At 44.3% G+C, this 25,856-nt stretch overlaps 1 protein-coding gene across 1 annotated transcript in view; it reads left to right on the top strand.

The window, feature by feature from the left end:
- Positions 1-24,852, top strand: part of poln (polymerase (DNA directed) nu) — a 60,596-nt gene extending 35,744 nt beyond the window's left edge. Inside the window, exons 18-25 of the mRNA XM_069672789.1 lie at positions 7,306-7,417; positions 10,525-10,607; positions 17,462-17,593; positions 22,968-23,078; positions 23,333-23,411; positions 23,620-23,687; positions 24,456-24,517; positions 24,760-24,852. Coding sequence (XP_069528890.1) covers positions 7,306-7,417; positions 10,525-10,607; positions 17,462-17,593; positions 22,968-23,078; positions 23,333-23,411; positions 23,620-23,687; positions 24,456-24,517; positions 24,760-24,852 — 740 coding nt within the window. The remainder of the gene's footprint in view (positions 1-7,305; positions 7,418-10,524; positions 10,608-17,461; positions 17,594-22,967; positions 23,079-23,332; positions 23,412-23,619; positions 23,688-24,455; positions 24,518-24,759) is intronic.
- The last annotated feature ends 1,004 nt before the right edge of the window (positions 24,853-25,856 follow it).

Below are 25,856 nucleotides of genomic sequence, written 5' to 3'. Positions count from 1 at the left end.
TGAGTGATAATGTTGCTTTGTAACTCCTGGCTGTGTAACTAAGCACCAATTTGCTAACAAGTTTGCTATATCAGCTTAAAAGATATGTCGATATTGTTTCACGTCTTGTTTCTGCTGCTCCCAAGTGGACGAAAAAAATGGTTCATGCAGGTTTAATGATTAGTGGAAAAAACTGATACAGAGAGAAAAAAGGGTAAATTATTGGCCTGCAGGACTTTGGAAGTTAAAACATCTCAAAAACTGCATCATTGGTAGCACTAGGGATGATGACCTTTACTGAGCTGAGTTTTTGTGGCATAAATCCTGTCTCATTTGTAATTTTGCTCGACTCCCTCCTCTACTCCTCCTGGATTTTAGCTATAAAGTACATATTGTAAACATATCTCTCATTAGCCTTTAACTTTTACAACCCACTTCAAACTGCATCCCTGAATCGCCCTGGTCTGTGTGCTGTTCAGTTCAGTCCTAGAAGCCTCTTTAGACCGACCACAATCCCCAGAGGACACTTCATATTCTCAATGTGCAGGTTTTAGTCGAGCTCCGACGCTTTTATCCATAACCTTCATACTCCACGCTGCGCTGCAAAGCACCACTGAGGGCTGTTCAGGGTGCTGTGGGTGGTGGCATTAAAAATGTATGAGGCTCGGCTAAGTCCCCTAAATCTGTTCATGTGCTGTCCAAGGAGCTGGAGGAGCCTGTGCAGACTTATTTATTGTTTCTCATATCTGCAGTCTGGAGTAACACATGACCTCGTTCTGCTGAGGAAACAGAGAAGCGTGACATTTAGAGAAGGGAAGTAATTTTCTGCTCTTTGAAATGTAATCAACTCTGTGCATGGGCCGTTCGTTAAATGTTTAATTACAGCTACAACTAATGAGTGTTTTCATTACACACAAATTATTATTTTATATAAATAAATGACAAAGACGTTAATACAGCAAAACATTGTTTATTTAGTTGTAAAAAAAAAAAAGACAATTTTTAATTCTGCCATTTATGTATTTTCTAGGCTGCATGGTGGTACAGTGGTTGGCGCTGTCACCTCACAGCTAGAAGGTTCCTGGTTTGAATCCCAATTTGGACAAAGTGGGTCTTTCTGTGTGGAGTTAGCATGTTCTCCCCGTGCATGCGTGGGTTCCCTCCGGGTGCTCCGGCTTCCTTCCACAGTCCAAAGACATGCTCGTTAGGTTCAGTGGTGACTCTAAAGTGCCCGTAGGTGTGAGTGTGAGCGTGAAAGGTTGTCTGTCTCTGTGTGTCAGCCCTGTGATTGACTGCCAATCAGTCCAGGTGTAACCCCGCCTCTCTCCCAATGACAGCTGGAATAGGCTCCAGCCATCCCACAACCCTGAACAGGATAAGCGGTGTAGATAATGGATCAATGCATGTATTTTCTCGGCTGCACGGTGTAGTGGTTAGCACTGTCGCCCCCTGTGTTCGAATATGTGTCAGCCCTGTGATTGAGTGGCGATGAGTCCAGGGTATAAACCCGCCTCTCGCCCAGTGACAGTTGGGTAGGCTTCAGACCCACTGCCAAACCGCACCAAAAACATAACTCTCAGCAGAGACGGAAAAGATGATAATTCTGTTGTTAACAGTGTTTATTTTGTTAAATTAAATTATGATGATAAATGTTTGTCAACTACTTTTTTTCCATGTATACGACGAGACGTTGAGGAGCTAAAAATAGATCTTTGATAATAAAATCTTTGACGACATTAACGAGACGGTTCTAAAATGTTGGTGGTCGACTGTCGGACATTCAAAATCCTTGATATTTTAAAGTCTAAAGCACCAGTTAGATGTTCTAAATTTTACGCATCATTTGACGCTTCCTCTGCACAAAGAGCAGCGATCATCAGCTGTCCGCTTCAGTCAGACTGTTTAAATGAGAAGCGATGATGAAAAGTTCGGACCAAGCATCAAAATGTAACCCAGTGTCCTTAAATGTGTGTGTCCTCATCATTCTTTTACTGTGTGGATGATCTGCTGAAATTTGGAGGTATAATTTGATCTGAAGCAAACAAGGTAAAAACCAGAAAAGGGAGACTGGAGAGGAAACGTAATGACTTTTTTTGGTTTTACTAAAATGTTTTGAGTTTCGTCGACTAAAACTATAAGGGATAAAAATGACTAAAATGTGACTAAGAAGAAAATTATTGAACAGTTTTTAATGGATGATGGACGGATGGTTGTATTGTGTATATGTGTTACAAAAAGTACAAAAGTTAGTGCTAACCTACGGGAAATATTCACGTTATTTATAGCTAACAATAACCTGACCTGGTATGAGATCTAAACTCTTCAGTTTTAGTTTGGGCTCATAAATAGAGCTGAACTGATCCAGTTTGAAGGGTTAGCTTTCTGTAGGTCAGAGTTATTCCTGTACGGATCAATACAAGGATCCTGATTGTGGCATTTTTTCCGCACATAAAATCTCTGTTAGAAGCCGGCCTTAGCGAACGCCCACACATATTAACTCAGTATAACACATTCACATGCATCATCACATAACAATACTCTCTGTTTCATACATTATCTTTTTATATCAGCTCTTTTCCTTTCTATTTCAGACACTCTCTCTCTCTCTCTCTCTCTGTCTGTCACACACACACATCCTGGTCAGCAATATGTTTCTGGAGCTGGCGGCCATGCTGGGAGGAAATGTGATCTGACTCATAAAACATGGATGGGATGATATCTTTAGAAACTGCCGTCCTCACCTCATCACAACCAAACGCAGACGACTCTATTCCTCCGAGCGCTCCCCTCACCATCCACCCCTCCACCCCGGTTCTTCTTTTCTTATCCATCCTGATTGAGTCTCTCAATTTTCTCCCCTTTTTTACACCGGCTATAAATGTAATTATTTTAAAGCTGTCCATATTTCCCCCCTCACAATCCCGTACACCTATCCCACATAATTCTTTCTCAGCTGGTCGCTTCATCCCGACTGAGAGTAAAATCCCCCAATTTCCCTCTTGTCCATTCTGAATCATTTTTTCCTCGCCTTTGCCCGGGTTTAATTTGCTCTTAAAGCAGCCGAGCGGAGGAGCAAATGTGTCTGCGTTTCAGCGCGTGAACTTGTGTGACGTCGTCGTGAGATACGATATGGTTCAGACCTGCCGAGCTGACAAGAGAGCTGCAGACCTGCCGCTGTGACACACTGTCACCTTCCACAAAGACGTGTGTGTGTTGACAAGGGATGACACAAAATATCGATATGACAATATATATCGTCGGCGATTTTGACTCACCGCGTCACTACTTCATGACTTCTCGCGGTGGCGTTGTGAACGGAAACTAACTGACCAGAAGATATTGTGATGTATTATTAGATGATTGTATTGGAATATTTCAATTATCGCAGAATCGCTGTATCGTTATATTATCGTTATCGTGGGCGATGTGTCCTGTATCGTCTCGTGTCGTATCGTGAGGTACCCTGCGATACCCACCCCTACTGTTTACTCCATGTCTCTCTCTATATGTCTGTATACAGAGGTGTTTATCTGTAAACACAGGTGGATTATATTTTGTGTTTAGGGGAACGTATTGACTGTGGTTACGTCTCTTCATATATAAGTGACTGTTCCGGTTGCTCCGGTTGTTCGTTTTCCTCATTTTTTCTGTATTTCGTCGTCTTCTTTTCATCATAATAGTTTATTTTTCTACTGCAACTTCCTTCAGCTGTGCCCTCTCTAAATGTGCTATTAGAGACAGTTTTTTGTCTGTTTCTCTGTCAATATGGACTCACTTTCACTCCTCCACTCCATCGCACAGAAACCCCGCATTGTTTACATCCGGAATCAGCTGATCGCACTGAAGCCGGCCGGCACAGCTCCTGATTTTCCCCGCGGGGTTAATAAAGTATTTCTGATTCTGATTCCGGTAAGAGCGCTGGGCCATTTTCTCAGATGATTTGATCTCAGATGCCTTTTTAGACGAGGTGTTAGCGCGTCTTTCCTTCAGCTTTACTGCCCTTAAACTGAGTCCATCCGGCAATCACCAATGCTGTGTTTGAAATGCCACCCTACACTAGCAGTACGTACTGATGTGGCCAAAATGTAAATGTAGTATGCAAACAAAAGCAAAATGTGCAGCATGCCAAAAAATACCCGGATGTTGTGCTGATTCGCAGAAAATCTCCAGTATGCATGGGACCGGTCTAACTCGCCTACTGTATCCCACAATGCAAAGCGCTGGAACGTCACAACGGCAGTTGAAATGGCAGACGGCAGCAGCATTCCAGCAGAAGGGGGCGCTATATCTAAATAGCTGTGCTTTTGTTCGGCTTTGCGTTTGTTTACTTCCGCTTTCCAAAGCTGGAAACTGGCATCTGGCAGCATACTGCAAAACACAGTTGAAAAGCTCCTCAATACTACAAACTACCGCCGAACGCAGTATGTAGTATCCGATTTCAAACACAGCCCAAGTCCTGTCTTATCTCCAATTTTACTGTTTTAACTCTAACAAAAGTTGTATCCATTTTTTGCCCATAAAAAAATCCTTGACAGAAATGACTAAACTTCATGAATTAATAGAGTCCCGGGGCGCTGGTTTAACTCAGTGGATAAATCGTGCGTCCCATATCAGAGGCTATGCATCAGCCCCGGGCTCAACTCCCACCCTCGGCCCCTTGCCGCGCATCTTCCCCACTCTCTCCTCCCCCACCTCCGACACTATCCACCGTCGTCCCTCTGATAAAGGCATTAAAAAAGAATTTATAGAGCCCTTTCATTTAACGTTAAAGCTTCTACTTAATTTATGCAAAACACAAGATCCTCCCTAATTGTGTGTTTGTATAAAAAGGTTTCCTCAACTTGTAGTGATCTGTTCTTTGAGGCACAGCCAGTATAACGCTACATTAACATTCACACAATCCTCAGTTCACTGCAAATATTCACATTAAGGTTTTACAGCAGCATTGATGTGATTCCAGCTAACGTGATTTTCCTTAATAACACAGCTTTACACGGGTTTATCTAATAGCAGCGTTAGCTTAGCGTGAAATGGATCTCGCAAATTAGATCTAAATCTTGGCAATTTCAACATCCAAATATAAAATAAGTCAGAACATTTTTATCAGATTACATTAAAGCTTTCACAGAGGATCCTAGTGCCAGACATATTTCAATGTGTTTAGTCATGGTAACTGTGATGTCATCCCAAGATAATCACAGGAAACAGGAATGCTGATGTAGCAGGGTAACGTTTGAGCGTGTGTGTTAGTTACTCCTGAGGCGACGTCTTTGAAATCATCAGCTTCTCCATCCTGCTCCGACACAATCCACTTTGAAAGAACAAAATTGCTCAACATCAGTAGCGAGCATGTTGCCTTTTAGTTTTAGAGAACCTTCACAGACACCTTGCCTTTTAGTGCCAGACTGGGAAAGTGGCTGTTTCTTTCTGCTCTGTCATTCTGCTCCGCCATCAGCAGTAACTCAGGGAGAGTCATGTAGGAGGCACAGACACCAATTTCTCCTCAGACAGCGACCTTTCCTTTGTGTGGTGGAAGCCGTTGCTCCTCTGCTCTTACTGTAGCTATTTGCTGTTCTTTTCTTCACCTTTATGTGCGACTAAAACACAAAGTGGAGCTTCCAAATTTCACATCCAATCTCGCTAAACGAAGTGAAGACGGCAGTTTGAGTGCCAGGAAGTGCATCAAAAATTGGGGCTCCATCACTTTGGCACAAATAACTCTTTCCATGCACTGAATGTCTCAGATATATTACTGTGTTTGCCCTAACAACAGTGTTCAAGTGAAAAAGGTACACCACATACTAAATATGTAACAGCTACATCTACTACATCCATCCATTCTCCTCTGCTTATCCGGGGTCGGGTCGCGGTGGCAGCAGGCTAAGCAAGTTAGCCCAGACGTCCCGTTCCCTGGCAACATCTTCCAGCTCCTCCTGGGAGAACCCGAGGCGTTTCCAGGCCAGGTGCGACATATATATAATCCCTCCAGCGAGCTCTGGGTCTGCCCCGGGGTCTCCTCCCAGTTGGACGTGCCTGGAAAACGTCCACAGGGATGCGCCCAGGAGGCATCCTAATCAGATGCCTGAACCACCCTGACTAGCTCCTTTCAATGCGAAGGAGTAGCGGCTCCACTCCGAGCTCCCTCCAGATGTCCGAGCTCCTTACCCTCTCTCTATGGCTGAGCTCATTTCGTCCGCTTGTAGCCGCAATCTCATTCTTTGGGTCACTACTCAAAGCTCAAAGACTATAGCTTCGACTGGTCACAGGTCAGCTCCTTCTTCACCACAACGGTCTGGTACAACGCGCGCAATACTGCTGACGCTGCAACGACCCGTCTATCAATCTCACGATGCATTTTACCCTCCAATAAATACATTACTTTGCTAAATCTTGTACAAACTGATTCAAATGTTGTGAAATTATAGATATTTTTCCCATTTTCCCACCACAAATAAAATAGAAAATGATTATAGTTTAAAGACATAGTTTTATATTTGAGGAAGGAAGCTTATTTGCTTTCTTGCAGAGAGATTGAAACAACTCTCTTGTTTGTGCTTTAAATATAAAACTACCGCAAGCAGCTGGTTAGCTTAGCTTAGCTTATGCTGCGTTACAGACAACTCGGAAGTCGAGTTTTTCCGACCTCTGACTAGAAAAATTGCAGTGGAACGCCAGTCAAGGTCTGAGTTCCTACTAGCAGATTCATCTTCCCTCCGACTTCACGACAATCAGATGTCTGACGTCACACAACAATGGCCGCACCCATGGAGAGGCACATCGTTAATGGTCGTCGTGCACCCAGAACGCTCTGAGGTCGGAAGACGGCAATTTCTACTGGGAAGTTCTCGAGTCTGGAATGCAGCATTAGCAAAGGAAATAGGTGAAAGTGGTGAGCCTATAGGTACCAAAATCAGCCTACACATTACCTCTGAAGCTCAGTAGTAATACACATTTTAAACTTTGTTTGTGTCCAACCTAAATGTTAAACTTTTTTAAACCCGAAGGAAATTGAAGTGCCACATTGCTCCGATAACAACTCAAATATAAGAGAAATGTAAACATGTTTAAGGTTAATGAGGTGCAGGTAGGCAAAGCAAAGTTACCAGTGTTCCCTTTTGTGCTAAGCTAGGCTAGCTCTAGCTTCATATTTACATATTTACCGTACAGAGAATTGATCTCATCTAATTCTCCGCAACACAGCAAAACACCTCTGTCCCTAAATGTAAGTATTGTGATTAGATGATAAAATGCTGGATGTGAAGTTGGTGCGCGAGTCGTTAAGAGGATGCTTCTGTGTGTGTGTGTGTGTGTGTGTTTGTGTGTCAGACTTCTGCCAGGTGGAGCTGCGTCTGCTGGCTCACCTCTCCTGTGACCCTGAGCTGCTCCGCATTTTCATCAACCCCCAGGCCGACGTATTCACCATGCTGGCCTCTCAGTGGTATGTCTCACACACACACACACACACACACTGGTTCTCCCCTGCTATCCTCCACCAAGGTGAGTGTTGAAGCTCCTCAGGGTTTCTCCTTCCCTCCCTCTCTCTTGGTCCCCTCCTGACTGCCAGCTCCTTTACTTTTTAAAGTGTTTTGTGCGTGACCGTGTTTTCCTCCCACTCTCTTGCTGCCAGAGTGTGTCCGTGTTTACAAAAAGGGTGTGTCTTGCGTTACATGTTTGTGTGTTCTACCTTTCCTCCTGTCATCCATCTCAGTCAGGCGTGTGGCAGAGGGCGGCGGGTTAAACAGATTACCTGGTCACACAGAGCACATTAACAGCTCTACTGAGGCTTTGCATTGTGTCTCATGTTATCTCTCTTTCACCTCTAAACAAATTAACCGGTGTCACAGCAGCTCTGCTGGGATTACTCTGAATTACTGTCTTCTTTTCCCGCCTCTGTTTCTTTCTCTCTTCTACAATCTGTTTCCTTCCTTTGAGCTTTCCTTCCACCTTTTGGTTCCTTAGTCTTGCCCTCTGTTTCCTTCCTCTGACAATATTCCTTCTCTCTTATCCTCAGCTCCTCCTTTTCCATCATTCATTCTTTTACATGTCACTTCTGCTTCCTTCCTTCCTTCCCAATGCCCCAATATTCGTATCCTTGAAAAGGCACCAAACTCTCCTCTTATTAGCTCTCTTGTACAGCTTGTAAGAGCCTGTTTGTTGCCTGTTTAAGCCCGTGTTGCCTCTCCAGCAGGGGGCAACAAAAATCCAGTGTGGCATCCCCTCAGTAAGAAGCCCAAAGGAGGGGAATGTCCACCTCAGGGTCACCCACTGGAGGTCATAGGTTACCCATCAGTTAACAGGAAGATGTGCGAGAGAGAGAAATGACAGTAAGAAGCTATTTAAAGCGTAATTACTTCAAATGAAAGAGTCGTTATCCCGAGGCCGCAGACATCAAGACATCTGACCTCATGAAGCACTGCAGTCTCTTAACGCTGATCAGCAGTGGCAGCTCCCAGTCAGCCCCTCCAGAAATGCCACTTTGCAGACACCCCACCCACTCTGATCCCCAGTACCACTGCTGTCTGAGAGTCGCATTACATAACTGTCTGTCCGTCGCTGCCTCTCTTTCTGTCTCTCCTGTCTCTGCTCGTTACTTAAATCGCTTTGCCACTTTGCGCTTCATGTCCCTTTAACCTCTAGTTTCACTTCATTTCTTATCTTTTTTGTCTCTTTGTGATTCTTCAGCTGTCATTTCCTGTCTTCTTCCTCCCTCTCCCCTTTTAAGATTTGTACTTGTACCTTCTCTATGTCCCATCAGACAACAATCAAGAGGATTCACATCTACACAAGACTTTTATTCTGACATCAAGCCCTTACTTTTTGCTGCCAGGGAAAACTTCTTTTACAGGAAGAAACTTCAAGCAAAACCTGACGTTAGCTGCCTCGACCCAAAGAGACCGCAACAACAGAAATAACTCTAAAAATACCACATTAAGAGAGATAATTGACAACTACAATAATAGTTAGTACGTGGCAAAGAGGGCAAGGACCAGACACTTGGTGGACGGCCATCTGCCTTGACCACTTGGGTCGAGAGAGAGAGAGAGAGAGAGAGAGAGAGAGAGAGAGTCAGTAAAAAGAGAGACAGAAGTACAGCAACAATAATAAACTAATAAAAGCAATAAAAACTTTATTAATAAAAGAAATATGTCTGATAATATTGACTAGCAGTGGGTGTTCAGCAGGACCACAGCAGCAGGCAGTTCACGACGATGCACAAAAACTGGCGAGACGAGAGAGCAGAAAATCTTCTGCATGTATCTTAGAAACACAAAAGTTATTAACATCATGAACACTGTAAATCCTAACAAGTTAAGTTCACTTAAAAACAATTAGGAAACCAATTACGTTGGGAAAAGTAAGTAAAAGAACTTAACTGTGTCAAGTCATGTGAAATGATGAGGTGTTTAAAAAGGACGTGCGTTATTGGAGTATGCTGTACTTGTTTAAAGATGTGAGCACTTAATGTCTCCAAGTACACTGTAACACCTGATAAGTTCAGGGATGCATGCTCCTCACCTTTCGGCAAAATTCACACAGGATTGCCAGGACCGTTCTAACTGTGGTATGTAAACTAGAGATAGACCGATATGGTTTTATGGCCGATACCAATTATTAGTAGTTAAGGAGGCCGATAACCGATATTTGGAGCCGATATTCATTTGCAGTAAAAGTGAAAATATTGGCATCAAAACTTTGAATAATACAAACTCCAACACTTAACTTTGTTTAAATGCCTTTAAACATATGTTTATTAAACAGTTCCCAGGGTCAGCAGCATCTCTTATCAAGTTAACTGAAATTTTAAATAAATAAATAAATAACATCCTGAAGTTTTATAAAGTAAATAAAACAAAGTTAAATAAAATTTGCAAAGAAATGAACTCTTATCGGCTGTCGGATAAAAAAAAAAATAAAAAAAAAGGCAGACGCCGATATGCGTCAAAATGCCGAATATCGACGCCAATAATCGGCCCGGCTGATAATGGGATTGTTGTTACACTGTTTTAAGTCTTGTTGTTGTCTTCAGCTCCCTCGTCTATTGATTCCTTAAATGTGCTTTATGTAGGGTTGTTTTACCCCGTAATGGCTGCAGGTGCAAAAGTAACTAGAAGTGATCATAACGCAAAATCTTTGAAACATTGTCTCCTGTTGGAGCATCTCTATGCACACAATGTTCTCACCTTTTTTACCCCTTACTTGTTTGCATTCCTGTAAGTTAGTTTAACTCTGTGGAAACCGAACTCTTTTATTTATTGGTAAGGTAATCTAAATAAATGAACAGTACTCACCCTTACAGCAATCATCGTTACTGTAGGCTGCCTGTAGCTACCGCAGGATTGCCAACTCGACATGGTGAAGACGGAAAAATATAAACTTCCTTTTAGGGATTTAATTTGCTTATTTTCCTTTAAAAACAACTTCATGTTACCTGATCGTCTGCAGCATTTTGTTCACCTCTGAAACATGTTAAGACCCTGTTTGTATATTTCATTTAGTACAGAGTCACACAGTGTTTCTCATAGTGTGATGATCTTTGTCTTTTAGGAAGGGGGTGAGCGAGCTTCAGGTGACCTCCGAGGACCGGGAACACGCCAAACGTATTGTCTACTCTGTTGTGTACGGAGCAGGTGAGTACAAACACACACACACGCACACATGCAGGCGGGCAAAGTGCAGGGGATGAGAATAACTGATCGAAGATACAGATATTCATCGATGAACGGGGCAATCGGCCTGCATTGTTTCTAAGTGCAAAAACAATGGGTCATACATTGCCTGGATCAGAGCTGCAGGGTGGTTCATTGTGGCGGAGGGTAAATCCATCAGCAGAGGAGATAAAATACACAGAAAGAGAAGAAGGAGGTTACACAACAATGTGATTATTTTACGCTGGATTTATTTTTATCTTTTAGCACAAAAATGCCGGCTGATTTCTTCTGGGACATCCCTGTTTTTCCTGAGTTTGCTTTCATGTTGTGGCTCACATTCCCGGGCGGAGGGGCAGGGGGAGATAAAAATAACAGGAGCGGGGAAGATGAATGTATAATACGCCGCTGTGGCCCATAAAGAGACTTGTCTGTGTCACTCGTGTCCCATTTATGGTCCACACACATGTGCATGCTCGCCTGAACACATACACATGAGCACAGTGCGCGTGTGAGTGGACATGTGTTAGATATCTGGGCCATGTGTGTGTCTGTGTGTCATCATGTGGACATGCACAAAGCGTGAGCGTGTTTACGTTTACCTTTGTGCTCTCACCTGTGTGATGAAGGCTGCACTCTTCAGCAGGTTTTATTGCATGTGGCTACTTTTAATGCTTATGTTTATTAGCTTTAGTTTTTTTCCATAGGCTCTCACTACACACACACACACACACACACACACACACAGCAGCCTCTGCTGCGCTCTGCTGTTAAGTAGCCACAGGGCTGACAAGGTGCTGACTTGTAATAAATGGCTGATTTGCACCGGCCTGTCGTCGGTATAATGACAGTTTGACAACTGGAGAGGCAAAATTACGACACCACACTGCATCCCCTGTTCACAGCACAATTAATCATACATAATTAATTAAACACACCTCTTCTGTGCATGAAGGGCCCATTATTTTCAATTATGTAAACAATAATTATCACTTTAAAATGATCCTTTTTAACAGAGTAGAATCAGTACGTTTAGGTGCAGGGGGACCTTTATATGCCGGGTTAAATAGGAAGCTAGTTTTCCTCTCTAGTGCTCTCCAGATGTGAAGCTGGCTGCCTAAAAACAACCTTAAACACTAGACACACATTTACACACAAGCAAGGACGTGAGCATCAGTAGGTAGAGAGAGTAAACTAAAGAACAAGCAGCAAAGTTTTGCACATCGCATAAATTAAATACCTAACTTCATCTTGCTTAGAGAACCAAACTCTGGTCCAGTGGGAGTCGATGCTACCGTTAGCCTGTTAGCCTAACTTCCTACTTTTCTAGATTTAAAGAAGCTTAAGAGCACAAAGTGTTCCCCCAAATCTTGAATTTTGAAGTGAGTTCGTCCAGGTAAATAGGCAACGCTGTGTGCTTGTTCACGCTTTGAGTAACTATGGCTCCTTAATGTTAATGTAAGGTTTATTCACCTTTTATAACTGAGTCTATAATTTCAGTGTTTAACCGTCTGTGAAATGTTTGAGCTGATTTAAGGAAGGGGGAACGCAACCTGTGGCTGCAGCAAGTGACACATGTACTTCGAGAATATCGTCACGGTTCCTAAAAGTCTTTAAATGAAGTTTCTTTTTTTTTTTATATTCAACCATTTTTATACATTTTTCATACAGGGAATCACATAGTCAGAGTCTTATCCTAAATAAAACAGTAGGTTTTATTTAGGATATTTTGTATCCTGTATTGTTACATCTGGTTTATGGTTTAGTCTTCTTCTGCGATGTCTCAGTCTTATCTGCTTGGCTGTTATAAAAGCCACAGTCATCCAGCACTTTCCAAAAGAGGACAAGACACACTCTTTGAGTTTCATGATTGGGCCCAAAGAAGCCAGTTTAGCAGAGACTTGGAATTCCCTTTTCAGTACTTCATAAATAACTTATTTGATATTGTTCCACCCGTCCTTCAGCACTGAACATGTCCAGAGTATATGAAGGACAGAGGCACCAGCCTCTTCACATCACCAGCACGAGTCTGTTGGTATTAAATTCCTCTTGTGTAAATGTTGAGGTGTTCGATGCCATCTGTGTATTACTTTCAGATGAAAATGCAGTTAAAAAAATATATCAGAAGGTCATAAAAAGTGTAGTGAAAGTTTCTGTAGGCCGTAATGTAAGTTATACCTTCTTTAAGTCTCAATGTCGTCATTATTATTAGACCTGTAGCACGAACGCTGTCACTTCTGCTTGCCACAGTGGCTCAGAAGCTCATCATCTCATACAAATATAAGTAATTAAAGCTAAAATGTAATATATAATTATATAATTACTAATTTTTCTACTCTTTCTCTTAACTCATACATCATCAACATTTGATCCTGCGTAAACCTTATGCAGGCACCGACAAATAGATTAATAGTGACGATAATTTGCTGTAAAAAATTCACTGCAAAAATAACTCTTTATCTCTCTCCTGTTGTTTCATGTTCTTTGAGCCAAACACGATACGTGCTCACAACAGGATGTTTACTGTCCTCCCCGACGAGAACATCATGATACAACCAGAAAACACGTTTAACCAATCAGTCCAACCTAAAGCGCATGCTTTGCATCAGAATCCGCAGAGCGAGCTGGGCCGGCTGCCATGCTTCACTTTGGATTGAGAACGTTGAGACGTCGCATCGAAGAGGTCAACGACGTGTGACGCTGTCAAGCTGATGGTGGAGCGCTGTGTGGTGTTTTAACTCTGGCAGCTCAGCGGGGGCCAACGGGCACAAACGCACACTGATGAATGAGTCAATAATGAGTAATAGCTTAATGTGTAAAAGCTTTTCATTTGAGATGTCCGGGGCACAGGATGCAATTTAGAAGCAAAAGGTCGGAGCTGGAGATGCAGAGGAAATAAGGAGATGTAGAAAATGTAGAAAATGTAGGCTGAAGGCGGAGAAGAAGGATAACGGGGGAGGTGTCGGAGGAGAGAGTAATGTAGGGGAAAGGGGACGAGCGGGTGGGGCAGAGGGAGAGAAGAGCGAGGAGAGTAATGGAAGGAGCTCCTGATCATCACAGACAGGCGGCTCTCAGTGGAAGGATGCGTTGCCATGGGGACCGAATGCTAAAAGGAAGCTTTCTCCTGCAAGACAATAATCAGGGCAGGGAGGAGGGGCGCAGCGGGGCTATGGACTCATACACATACGTACAAATGGGTCAGCTATTGCGGAGGTTGGAGCGGGGGAAGAAGGAGAATTCATTCATTACAAAAAAAGCTTCATCTAACATAGTACCAGTCTTTTTGCAATTGTAGACACATAAAATTCAGTAATGGCTAATAATGGAGGAAAGTAAAGAGGGTAGAACTATTAGAGGGGCTGCAGTAGAAGGAGAAGAAGGCAAGAAAAAGGGCAAACTGAGAGGACAAAGAGATTGACAGGCACACGGGCAGAGAGTGCGGGGAGAGTCACTTGTAGGTTAAAGGTCCCTGAACTGACCTCATTCAGCAGGAATGTGGGCCTTCCAACACACAGGCGCACACTCATACGATACACACATGACACATTCACAGTCCCTTCATCTTCACGGTAACTTTGGTCACATAACTCTGCTGCGAGGTGCTTCGGTCCCGACACGTCTCAGTGACAGACACAGCCGCACGGACAGACGTGTCGACTCGAATGAAGTCAAACGGCGTCTACCTCAGGGCTGACTGTCCCAAAATGAAGCTCGTGTTTTTTATGTTAACATTCGTCTTGATAAATCTATAATCATTGGAGAGCTATGTCCGCCAGAAGAAAGCAGACAAATCAGATACTTTCTGTAAAGGATCCATAAACTTACACAAACCCTTCTTACACTGCGGTTCCGCCTCAGCGCCGTAACGAAGCTCCGCCGTCATGCCGTCTTTGCTATTTTACGTTGGACCAAGCAACGGCGGCATAAAGCTGCCCCAGTGTGTGTTTTTACAAAGTTCTGGCATTGAGGAAGCAAAACGTCCAAACAGCTCGTGCTTCACATACACACACAGCTCTGTTCCGCCCTGTCGGCTCTGCTGCTTACACTGACGCCGTTTCACCTCTGTTACTACCTCAGATGTCGGCTCAGAGGCGGAAAGACTTCGCCCCACCATCCAGCCTCCGAGCGTTGTACACAGAAGACAAAGCGTAACAGAGGCGTCATTGTACTCATAGTCCGCCCATCCGTTATCCTCCGCTTATCTGGGGTTGGGTCGCGGTGGCAACAGGCTCAGCAAGGTGACTCAGACGTCCCTCTCCCCAGCAACGTTTTCCAGTTCTTCCTGGGGGATTCCGAGGCGTTCCCAGGCCAGACGGGATATATATAATCCCTGTACTTGTAGTATTGAAATTAAATGATGCTGATAAAAAAGATGGCAGTCGGAAGAATTATGAACTTTGTTTTGATTTATTTCACTTGAATCAAAACAAGGCCTTCACAACTTAAAGAGTTGTTCGTCGACCTGTTCGTCGTCGTCACCTACGTCATCTTTCTCCAGAGTGCCGGCACCGTGGCTGTCTCTGCCTCCATCGTGCATCCAGTATCACCGTGGAGTGGTGTCCTACTCATGAGGCTTACATCTTCATGCCTGTACTTGACTTAAAAGTGAAAGCACAGATTTGAAATCCCTTCTTCTTCTTCTTCTTCTTCTCCTTCTTCTTCTTCTTCTTCTTCTTCTTCTTCTTTAAGGTTCTTTACACCGGTTGGAATCCACAATGTTACAAAGTACTATTACTTTGTGACATTACACCACTGGTTGGAGGGAGGCTTGGTTGTGATTCTTTAGTGGAGATTTTTTAGTCTTTACAGAAACCACTGTCCCCTCTGCTAGCCTTCCTTCCAACCACACGAACACACACTCCTTATAGCTCAAAACCACAAACACACACGCACACCAGCTGTGGCGCCCATTAGCTCCCCCTCTACACTCCTCCATCGATCTCTCCCTCACCTTATAGCCCGCTCCTCTTCTCCTGCTACACACTGCACGTCTAACGCTTCCTTGTAAAGCACATACATACACACTGAGGCTCCGTGTTCTTCCCTTAATCTTCATTTCACACACACGCGCACGCACACACGCGCGCACATACCTTGCAGTCCTGCCCTGATCCTTTGCCCACTTTCCTTTTATCTTGTCCTCTTCTATCTTTCACCCTTCACTTGGCTCTACGTTTTTTTCCTAATATCTTTCACCCTCTGGTCCAGTCTGCCCTCTGCTCGCTCTGCTCGCTCTGCTCCTTTCAACTCTTTCCTCCTGCCTCTGCCATCACTTTTCAAACTCTTCAATCAGTCGTGATAAAGGCGGTTTCGGCCCATTTAAAGTCACTGCTTGTTCATTTGTCAGCTCCAGGTCTTAAGTGGTCCTTCTCACCAACTTTAACATTACATTAATAGTTCAGGCTTAATCACTTTACAGCCGAGAGCTAGTGGAGAAACTGAACACCTCTCTCCTGTCTGTAAAGTTTCTATGATGCTACCACTATTAGCCAGCTAGCTTAACTTAGCACAAAGAGTGGAAACAGGAAAAAAGCTAACCTGGCTCTGTCCTAAGTGGCCAACCTCCTCCTAAGCACGCCTCTTAAGCGTGTTGTATGACTCTAACTCCCAGCAAGAAAGCAAATAAGTCTTTCCCAAATTGTCAAACTATTCTATTAACATTGTCCACATATAGCAAACCTTTTAACCTCCCTTAATAAAATGTATGTGTGAGGAAGGCACTAAAATACACGTGAAATTATAATCTAGTACTAGGACTGGCTGCAGTATAGCTCATAAAGCCCGCCTCCTCCATGTTAACAGATGGGACATGAGTCAAACTATAAAATCAAAATACACGTCAAATACGTTTTTCTCAATCATGGTTTCTGTCATTATAGCTAGTTATTATCACGCTGATTTACGTCAAAGTGTTCATTTTCCTGTCTAGTTTATTTTTAATTAGTTATTTGATGCTGTAAAAAGGATGATTGACAGCTCTGTTGACAAATCCGGCTCCTGCAGCCGATCTGTTCCTGATTAGCAGAGCAGAAGAGGAACGGTGAGAGGAGACGTAACTAAAACAATCTCTACAGACAGTGAAGTTTCATATCTGTGAATGTCTGCTTCAGACCAACACAAGAAGCTGTTCTGCTGTTAAACACGCCGACGTGCGGGATTGTTGCTGATTTTTTTGGGCGGGTTAAGTGTCTGTTTTCGTTAGCGGAAGTGGCTACGGCGGCTCCTCCCGCCGATCTCTACTGCGCAACTCTGGCTCCAAATGACCTCACCATAGCAAGATGGCAGTGCCCGTCACAAGGGGCTGTTTTGGCTTTAATTTTGTACAATGAGAGCAGATGGAGACGTGGCGTCCATCTTTATATACAGTCATTGGTTCAGACCAAACATGTGGTGCGTTTACATGCAATGTCAATATACAGGAATTTACATCTTCAGCATCCTCTAATGTTGTAACTTGAGCAAAAAAAGTGCATGATGCTGTGCCCTGAAGCCAGCCGTGTTTAGATTCTTCTGATGTTACCGAGAATCAGTAACTGAAGACAAACCTTAGGTTGACGTATGTCACCATCCAGACCTCTGCACCTTTACCTGAAGCAGCTCTCCCATTAGCTGTTAAAGGCATTACTGGCAGGCCGTTAAATACTCAAGTGGCAGGTTCCTTACTAGCAGCTCAAGGCGAAAATTGGCTTTGTGTTTTGTGTGAACACACCTTGAAAATCCTACTTTATCCTACTTTTTATGTCCTATCTGCATAGCTTTGATGTCTCTGTTGCTGCTTCTCCAACTGGTGGAACATTACACTTGAATACCAGTAACAGTACGTTGTTTTCCTGCAGGTCGAGAGCGTCTGTCGGGGATCCTCGGGGTGAGAGCTGAGCAGGCCAGCCGATTCCAGGACAGCTTCCTGCAGACCTACAGAGAAGTCCAGACGTTCATCCAGAGGACCGTCCAGCAGTGCCACAAACAAGGTCTGTGTGCGTTCAGCGAAGTGTCCCCACATATATGTTGGTGTGTGTGTGTGTGTTTGGCTGAGGAAGACGAAGAAGATGTGCTTGCATTGGCAGGAACGAGACAAACTGCTGTGGGTCAATACGTGAGGGGGACGAGGTGGGAAGGGGTTGACGGGACGCTCTATTTATATTCGGCCTGAACTGCCAACACAGCACACCTGAGACTTGAACGCGCTCGAGCAGAATAGTGTAAAGTCTGCACTTTAACCCAGTGTTGACAGGACAGAGAGGAGGCCTGTGTTTGGGTTAAGACCTCAGCATTCTTATGTTTATTCTGTGTGTACTGAGGACGATAACGAGTTAAGTATAAACCAATTACAGCCTAATCAAATTCTGGGAGAAAGAACCTCTTGTGCGAGCACAAAAAAATACTGCTATGTCGACTCTAGCTCCTCTCTCCGGCTGTTTGTGCAGAGAAAAGTAGGTCCTTCCACATTCAAGGCTGAAAAACAACCTTGTTTGTCGTAAACATCAAGAATTAGGTCACTTAGGGGCAGTTTGTGTCTTTTATTCCATCTTTGTCACAAACACAGACCAGCCCTCGCGCACAGACAGGTGCTCCATCACTTGTGACGCACCCCGCCTCCCCCTTCCTCCAGTGTCGGCTTCCTAATCGAACTGGCGTAATGGACTCATTCCTCCAAAAATGCCGCGCACACATCACCATGGAAGCCTCGGCGTTCTCAGGGGCAGAGTAATGGAGCGCCAAACAGTCGGCTTTAATTCAGCTCATCACCATGGTTATCCTCCCATCAGAGACAGAGCTGGGATTTATCAGCCCGGCTCGCCCGGCAGCGTCTTTCTGTCTCTTCTTCCTGTTACTCTTCGCCTTTATTTCACACCTCTCTTCCTCCCTCACACCAGAAATTTAGCAGATCGATAAAAACAGCCTTCTGTAATCTCGAAAACGTACAGCTTCTCACTAGATTCATCGGCTGTGACTCAGGGAGCAGAGATTAATTTGTGCCAGGGCTCCTTTTTCCCACTCCGCGCCGAGTTCGGAGATGATTGGTATCCGATACAGCAGTATTTTGTTCAGAGCTGCTGCATGCTGGCAGGCCCGAGCCGAGCCGAGAGTGCAGGCTCAGCTGCTGTCATATTTGTTGGAAATGTGTTGGAAAGGGCGATGTGAAGGTGAGGTCAGAATCACGGCGTGGGCGTAACAGCATGAAGAGGAGAAGAAGAAGAAAACGCCGTGCTGTACAGAAATGGAGCAACAAATAGAGCCGGAATATTCTGACACTTTTATTATAGAAGCTACAATAAATCACTTGATAGTCAAAGCTGCCACTTCTCTGAATGGTTCACACTCTGTTTGACACTCTCTGTCTTTTATACTGAAATGACATAAAGCCACCACTCTGGGTAAGCCTGTCCTGTCATGCACATTTCACCAAAGCCCTTGGGATGAATGCTGCACCTTCACTTGTAAAAACCGCCACACATGAAAAGACGGAAGAGAGAAGAGGAATATTTTTCTGCCTGTTTGAAGAACAACGGGGGGAATCACAGACGAGAAAACCCGGCCAAGTCTTCTGAAGGACGCAGCAAACACTTCTGCATCGATATGTAAACACCCCGCTGTGCTAACGCTCACACACGCACACACACACACACCAGCTCTGATGCTCTGTCAGATTGTTCGTGCACACACACATGCAGATATTTCAGGCCCAGACTCCTGCAGACAGAGGAGCCGGCGCAGGCCTGTCATTAATAAAAAGGGGATTTGCAGTTTAGCTGTCGCTCCAGCCTCTTATGCTCTGTCATGGATAATAGCACATGTCAGCACAAATGGCAGCAGCACTCAGTGATGGGAGCAGCTTCAATCCAAAGACTTCACACTCACTGATGATGGCACAAAATCAACTGCTCATCTCTGAGATGTCACCTTAAGCCCAGACACATTAACCAGTGATTACTGCTCGTTTTACATCATGTTCACTGAAATATACATTTTAATCCTGAACTTAAACATGAATAAGTTTGACCAACATCAGCATGTTTTATTGTGTGCTTAATGTGGGCAGAACTACACAGGAAATAACCTAACTAACTGTTATGCATGACATCAGACCCAAACTCAAAAACCTTTTGGATTCAAGTATTCTTTTCTTTTTGTTTAGATTATTATTTTTATTATGCTGTTATTGAGTTAGAGGACAGTGGTTAGCGTTGTGAACAGGAAGAGAGAGCCGAGGGCTGGAGTCGAACCTGGGGCCGCCAAATCGAGGACCGAGCCTCTGTGCATGGGACGGCTGATTTAACCACTAAGCTAAACCATTGCCCGGTTTCAAGTATTCATTATCATCAAGTGCTTATAATCAAAATGTTTATAACAACTACATATTAATTGACAATGTAACAATGTAAGGGGACATTCTTGCAATGAACTGACAGAATTATCACCTGAATGTGCAGCTCATCTCAGCTCTAATGACTGTATATGAAGGTGGACGCCGCGTCTCCACCTGCTCTCATTGTTCTATAAATGAGGCCAAAATACCCCCTGAAGCGGGCGCTGCCATCTTGTGCAGCCAGAGTCTGTGAGATCGACTGGTGGAGCCGCAGTATGGAAGTCCATCCACTTCTGCTGAACATTTAACTTACCAAGACAATGGTGAAGATCCTGTCGGCCCGTTCAATGTATATATAGATGGACTACGCGTCTCCATCTGTTCTCATTGTACAAAATTAAAGCCAAAAAACACTGAGGCGCGCGCTGCGGTCTTGTGATGGTGATGTCATTTGGAGTCAGAGCTGCACAGTAGAGACCGGCAGGTGGAGCCACTGTAGCCACAAACCAAAACACACACTTAACTTACCAAACAAAACAGCAAGGATCTCGCACGCCGGTGTGTTTAACAGCAGAACAGCTTCTTGTGTTGGTCTGAGGTTAACGTTCACAGACAACTTCACTGACTGTAGTGATTGTTTTAGTTACGTCTCCTCTCGCCGTTCGTCCTCCACTCTGCTAATCAGGAACAGATCGGCTGCAGGAGCCGTATTTGTCAACAGAGCTGTCAATCATCATTTTATCAGCATCAAATTAAAAGTAAACTTAAACTTAAAATCAGCATGATAAGAACTAACTATAATGACAGAAACCATGTTTGAGAAAAATATATTTGTCGTGTATTTTGATTTCATAGTTCGACTCATGTCCCATCTGTTAACATGGAGGAGGCGGGCTTTATGACCTGTACCGCCGCCAGTCAGCAGGGGGCGACAGAGAGGGTTTGGCTTCACTTTCAGGGAGCTGGCATGTCGTCCATCTTTTTATACAGTCTGTGGTTTAAACAGGCAGCTTGTTTTAATTCTAAAAATCAACATAGCAAAGTTAGTGACGAGCAGAACACGTGAGCATTCAGCAGCTTAAATAGCCGGATATTTCTTTCAGGATTGGAAGAGATCGGGCACAGAGCCAAACGAGACTGAATATTTGACTCACATTCATCAGGAGTCTCACAGCACTCAGTCGCTGACCAGCCCATTGGCTTAAAACCACACATTCCAGTATGATTCAACGTCCTACCTGTCCATACATGGTGTAAACAATACTCATCCCTGGCATCGGGCCCCAGAACAAAGGTCACATTCCTGGCGAAAAAGGTCACACGCATGGGTCAGTGGTGGAAGGTTTTTGTGTTGTTGTTGGCTCATTTCCTATGCATTTATGCTCCTGTGCATGATTGTGTGTGTGTGTGTGTGTGTTCTGGGAAGAGGGTCATTCAGGTTTCATGCCCTGCTCGGCTTCCCTAACAGCGAGGGATATTGGAGGGATTTAGCTCTAAAGCCCGCTCTTTTGTCTAGTTGGTGGAATGTACTGGTCCACTGTGTGTGCGTGTGTGTGTGTGGTGCATACCTGCATTTGATGATGTGTGTTTTTGCGATAACGTTCGATCACGTCACTGCACATTGTTGTGTTTCCCTGCATGTATGTTTGTTTGCCTGTACTGGGAATTGGACTGTTTGTCTTTGCTGTTGTACTTGAGTTGTTTGGATACCAGAGTTGTACTTTATGTTCCTGTTTCATAGTAAACCTGCAGACACCAAAGTGACACATCTGACTTTTCATGAGGCTATTATCTTCAAATGGTAGCTGTGGTTCAGTTCTGGATGACTCACTTGGGTGAAAGGAGTCAGACGCTTCAGAAAAAGTGCTTCTGTTCAGAAGCTGTGTTTCAATTCAGGGGCTGCATCCTTCGAAGGAGGCGACCTACAAAGGATGAGTCGTTCGTAGCCTGTGTAGACTGCTAAGGCCGAACTGAACTGGTCTACGGATTGGTGATCGGAAGGATAGGTGCAGCATCCGCAGTTATGCGGGCGTTGTACCAACCTACGATCTACGTTCCAACCTTCACCTGCGGTCATGAGCTTTGGGTAGTGACTGAAAGAATGAGATCGCGGATACAAGCAGTCTAAATGAGTTGTCCTCCTTAGGGTGGCTGGGCTTTAGAGATCGGGTAACGAGCTCAGACATCCGGAAGGAGCTCGGAGTAGAGCCACCACTCCTTCGCATTGAAAGGAGCCAGTTGTGGTGGTTCATGCATCTGATTAGGACGCCTCCCTTTGAGGGTTCTCTGGGCACGTCCACTGGGAGGAGACCCCGGGGCAGACCTCGCTGGAGGGATTATATATCCCGTCTGGCCTGGGAATGCCTCGGCATCCTCCAGGAGGAACTGGAAAACATTGCTGGGGAGAGGGACGCCTGGGTCACCTTGCTGAGCCTGCTGCCACTGCGACCCAGCCCCAGATAAGCGGAAGATAATGGATGGATGGTCTACGGAGGATTTCCTGTTTGATTCCCGCCCTTGACCTTGTGTCTTCAAACGTGGCTCCTGTTGCCTAGCAACTGGAAGCTATCATAACTAATATATGATTTTTTTTACATTGTATCGCTAGCTATTTGACTGAATTGAAACCAAAAACTTTTAATTGAATTGAATTGCGTTGGGTCGTGAAGGACGCACCTGATGGCCCGGTAAGAGGATTTGTCGGCCGCATCTGCGCATGGCTCCGACGCAATTGGCCTCCAGATATGCCTTTAGAAGGATGCAGCCCCTAAATTGGGACACAGCTACAGACTGATGCAGCACAGAGTTGTAAGCCAAAACCTGACTCATCCTCCTTGACAGCTTTTCTGCTGATCTTAAAGTTGTTTTACTTTTGGAGACTTGAAATTGTCTTGTTTTTGGAACCCACAGATTTTTACACACACACACGTTTGTATCCGTCTTGTATAAGTCTTACTTTGTACACACTCAGCCAACACACTGTGCATAAATTGTGTTCAGAGTGATGTAATTATTTCATTCATTCTTTTGTTCAGGTTATGTGCTCTCCATCATGGGCCGTCGACGGACCCTCCCGAACATAAACTCCCCCGACTGGGGCGTCCGCATGCAGGCTGAGAGGCAGGCTGTCAACTTTGTGGTCCAAGGTAGGATGACTGACAGGTTGGTGCAGTAGTCGGCTTGTTCACTCGTCTGTTTGACAAGAACAGAGTTTTGTTGTGATGATCAGTGATGGAAGAAAGAGGCTGCCCACCATTATCATTAAAACTTCCACCCACAATCCGTTTTGTATCAGCCTCAAAAATCCCTTATCGGCCTGTCTCTAAAAATGACTTCTGTCCCTTCAGAACATGTTCACAGTCTGACAGTCGTGTGTGTGTCTTTACAAATGTGTGTGCAGGATCTGCTGCTGATCTCTGTAAGATGGCCATGATCAGGATCTTCAGCCTGGTCTCGTCCTCTAGCTCGCTCTCTGCCAGGTACAACCGCTCATATTGCGAGCCATTGCTCCCAGGTCATAGCTAGCACTCTCCTGTCATACAACATACACTATTGTTCTACACGCTGTAGCCTGAAAATAAACAGTGCTATTTTAATGAACCAAATGCCAAATTATTGACAGTATTTGGAGGAGTAGCCTGGCAGTAGTAGTGTGTTTTGTGTTCCTGAATGTGTTTGCACCTGTAGGCTGCTAGCCCAGCTGCATGATGAGCTTCTCTACGAGGTGGAGGACTCCCAGGTGGAACAGTTTGCAGGTGAATTTAAGACTTCCCTGCTAAAAGTTAAAGACTGTTTTGGTAAATGTATGTCATAATGCCACAGTTTTTCTAATTTAGCCTTGCACTCATGTTACATTGCCCAACTTCATCATAGCACGGACAGTGTTTTTAATTACCGTAGAATTCAGTGTATGAGACACACTTTTAATACAATTTTTTCATCTAAAACGTGGGCTGCGTCATATATAGTAGTGCGATCAATATACCTGTATAAAATGCAGAGAGGTATGTTAATGTGTTATGGTATTTGCCCAGACGATGGTGCTATCTGGTTGTTAAGTTTATACGTCACAAACCGCTACGTATCCTACTTACAATATGCTGCAGTGCTGTTTTCCTCTCTTCCTCTCCAACTTGATTGTTGCTAACGCTTCGTCACGGACATGCGCTGTCATGATCGCCAGTGCAGCCGCCACCTTCACAACAATCAATGTTGCCATAGGCTGCTAGCTTCTGCTAGCTGCAGCACCGGTAACTAGCAGGATTGCAAACTCGACATAGTGAAAACAGATGGTAGGATGTAATTTGTGTGTGATTTTAATGTGTTTCAAATGAAAATGAATTTAAATAGTGTTTAAGTAACATGTGTACACACTTTTATTAATAAATAGCTTTAGAAAATCTTTTTTCCCTCTGGGATACCCTCAAAAACAGACTGCGACTTATATTCTGGGTTTTACGGTAAATGATCAACTCGCTGCAGCAGAACCAGAAACGTTTTTATTCCCCTCATCCTTTCTGTAGCTCTGGTGAAGAGCACCATGGAGTCCCTTCAGCACATTCACCATCTAGGAGTCCATCTAAAGGTGAGTTCATGATGATGCATTTTTTTTGGGCTTTGGGCCCCCGGATGATAGAGAGCAGGACCAAGGCCTATTTGTAGTCTTTGCTTTTCATTTTTAACTTTAACCATTTAAGCCTCATTTTCATTGTTTAGGACTTTTTAAAAGATGGATAAAACCAATATAGGTGTGAGTGATGTCTACACATGTATGCTTACATGCTAACAACTTTCTCTTTTGGGTGTGTGTGTGTGTGTGTTCCCCAGGTCCCCCTGAAGGTGGCGGTCTCAAGTGGCAAGTCTTGGGGATCCATGTCTGAGCTTAACATCCCTTCAACGTCTCCTTCTCCGTCTCTCTGACTCCTTCCTCCTCTCTCTATCCTCCCTCTGGTGTTGCATATCCTCTCCCTTTCACTGCTCCCGGCGTTCGCTCCCATCTTCTCTTTTTGTTCCATGTCTCCCATCACACAGACTCTCGGTGTGTCCCTCCCTCTCTCTCTCCCTGCACTCGTCCTGCATCCACATTGCTATGGAAACTAGGCAGCTGCAGCTCCTACCAGCTCCCAGTCCTTGCTTGGCAGGAAGCCACAGACTGGATCGCACCAGTTTTTTACTCTCTCTCTCCATCCTGCAAAAAAAAAGATTCCATGCCCTCCTCCTCCTCCTCCTCCTCTCCCCCAGCTTTCACACTCTCTTGTTAAGACTGTTCGCTCTGCCTTGTTTCCAAGGTGAAGCTTTATGTTAGAAAGAGTGGTTAGTTTAAAAAAGCTGTAGCGGTTGAGCTACTGTGCACCTGAAATATGCTGTATTGTGTTATATATAAGTCTTTATATATATAGTTTCTGTGCAGAATAAAGCTGCATTAATTCTGCCTGTTATAAAGCGCCTGTGGCAGGTTCCCACTTGATACACTCGGTGACCTTTCTCACACGTTTTCATTTCTCTGCACTGTTTCTTTATTAATTTCCAAGCTTAGATTTCAGAGCATGTTTTGAGCACATGTTCTGCGTAAAAACCTTGATTTTTAACACACAATAAAAAAGATTTTTAACTCTAAATTTCAGAGAAAATGAACAGTAAAGGAAAAGACGTTGTTTTAAGTAGATGTTCTATTATTTTAAAGGCGTGAAACCAGAACACATCCAGGTGTTCTCTCTTTAATAAACGTCACCTTTTCGCTGCTTTCATTTCAAAGCAGATGATCTCATTTTCTCAGCCGTGAGCATCCAGCGTCTCGCTCTCTCCCGCTCGCTTGGCTCGAGCCCACTCTCCCCTTTGTCTTCCTCATGCCTCACACACACACACACACATTCCACGAGCGCTTCCACACACACTTGAATGCAGTCACCGGCTTCCAGGCACAC

This window comes from Semicossyphus pulcher, unplaced genomic scaffold, assembly GCF_022749685.1.
Source record: "Semicossyphus pulcher isolate SPU_LCO1_2020_fin unplaced genomic scaffold, fSemPul1.0.p SCAF_21, whole genome shotgun sequence".
NCBI classification, from domain to species: domain Eukaryota; kingdom Metazoa; phylum Chordata; class Actinopteri; order Labriformes; family Labridae; genus Semicossyphus; species Semicossyphus pulcher.
This window is presented reverse-complemented; position numbering and strand designations above follow the sequence as displayed.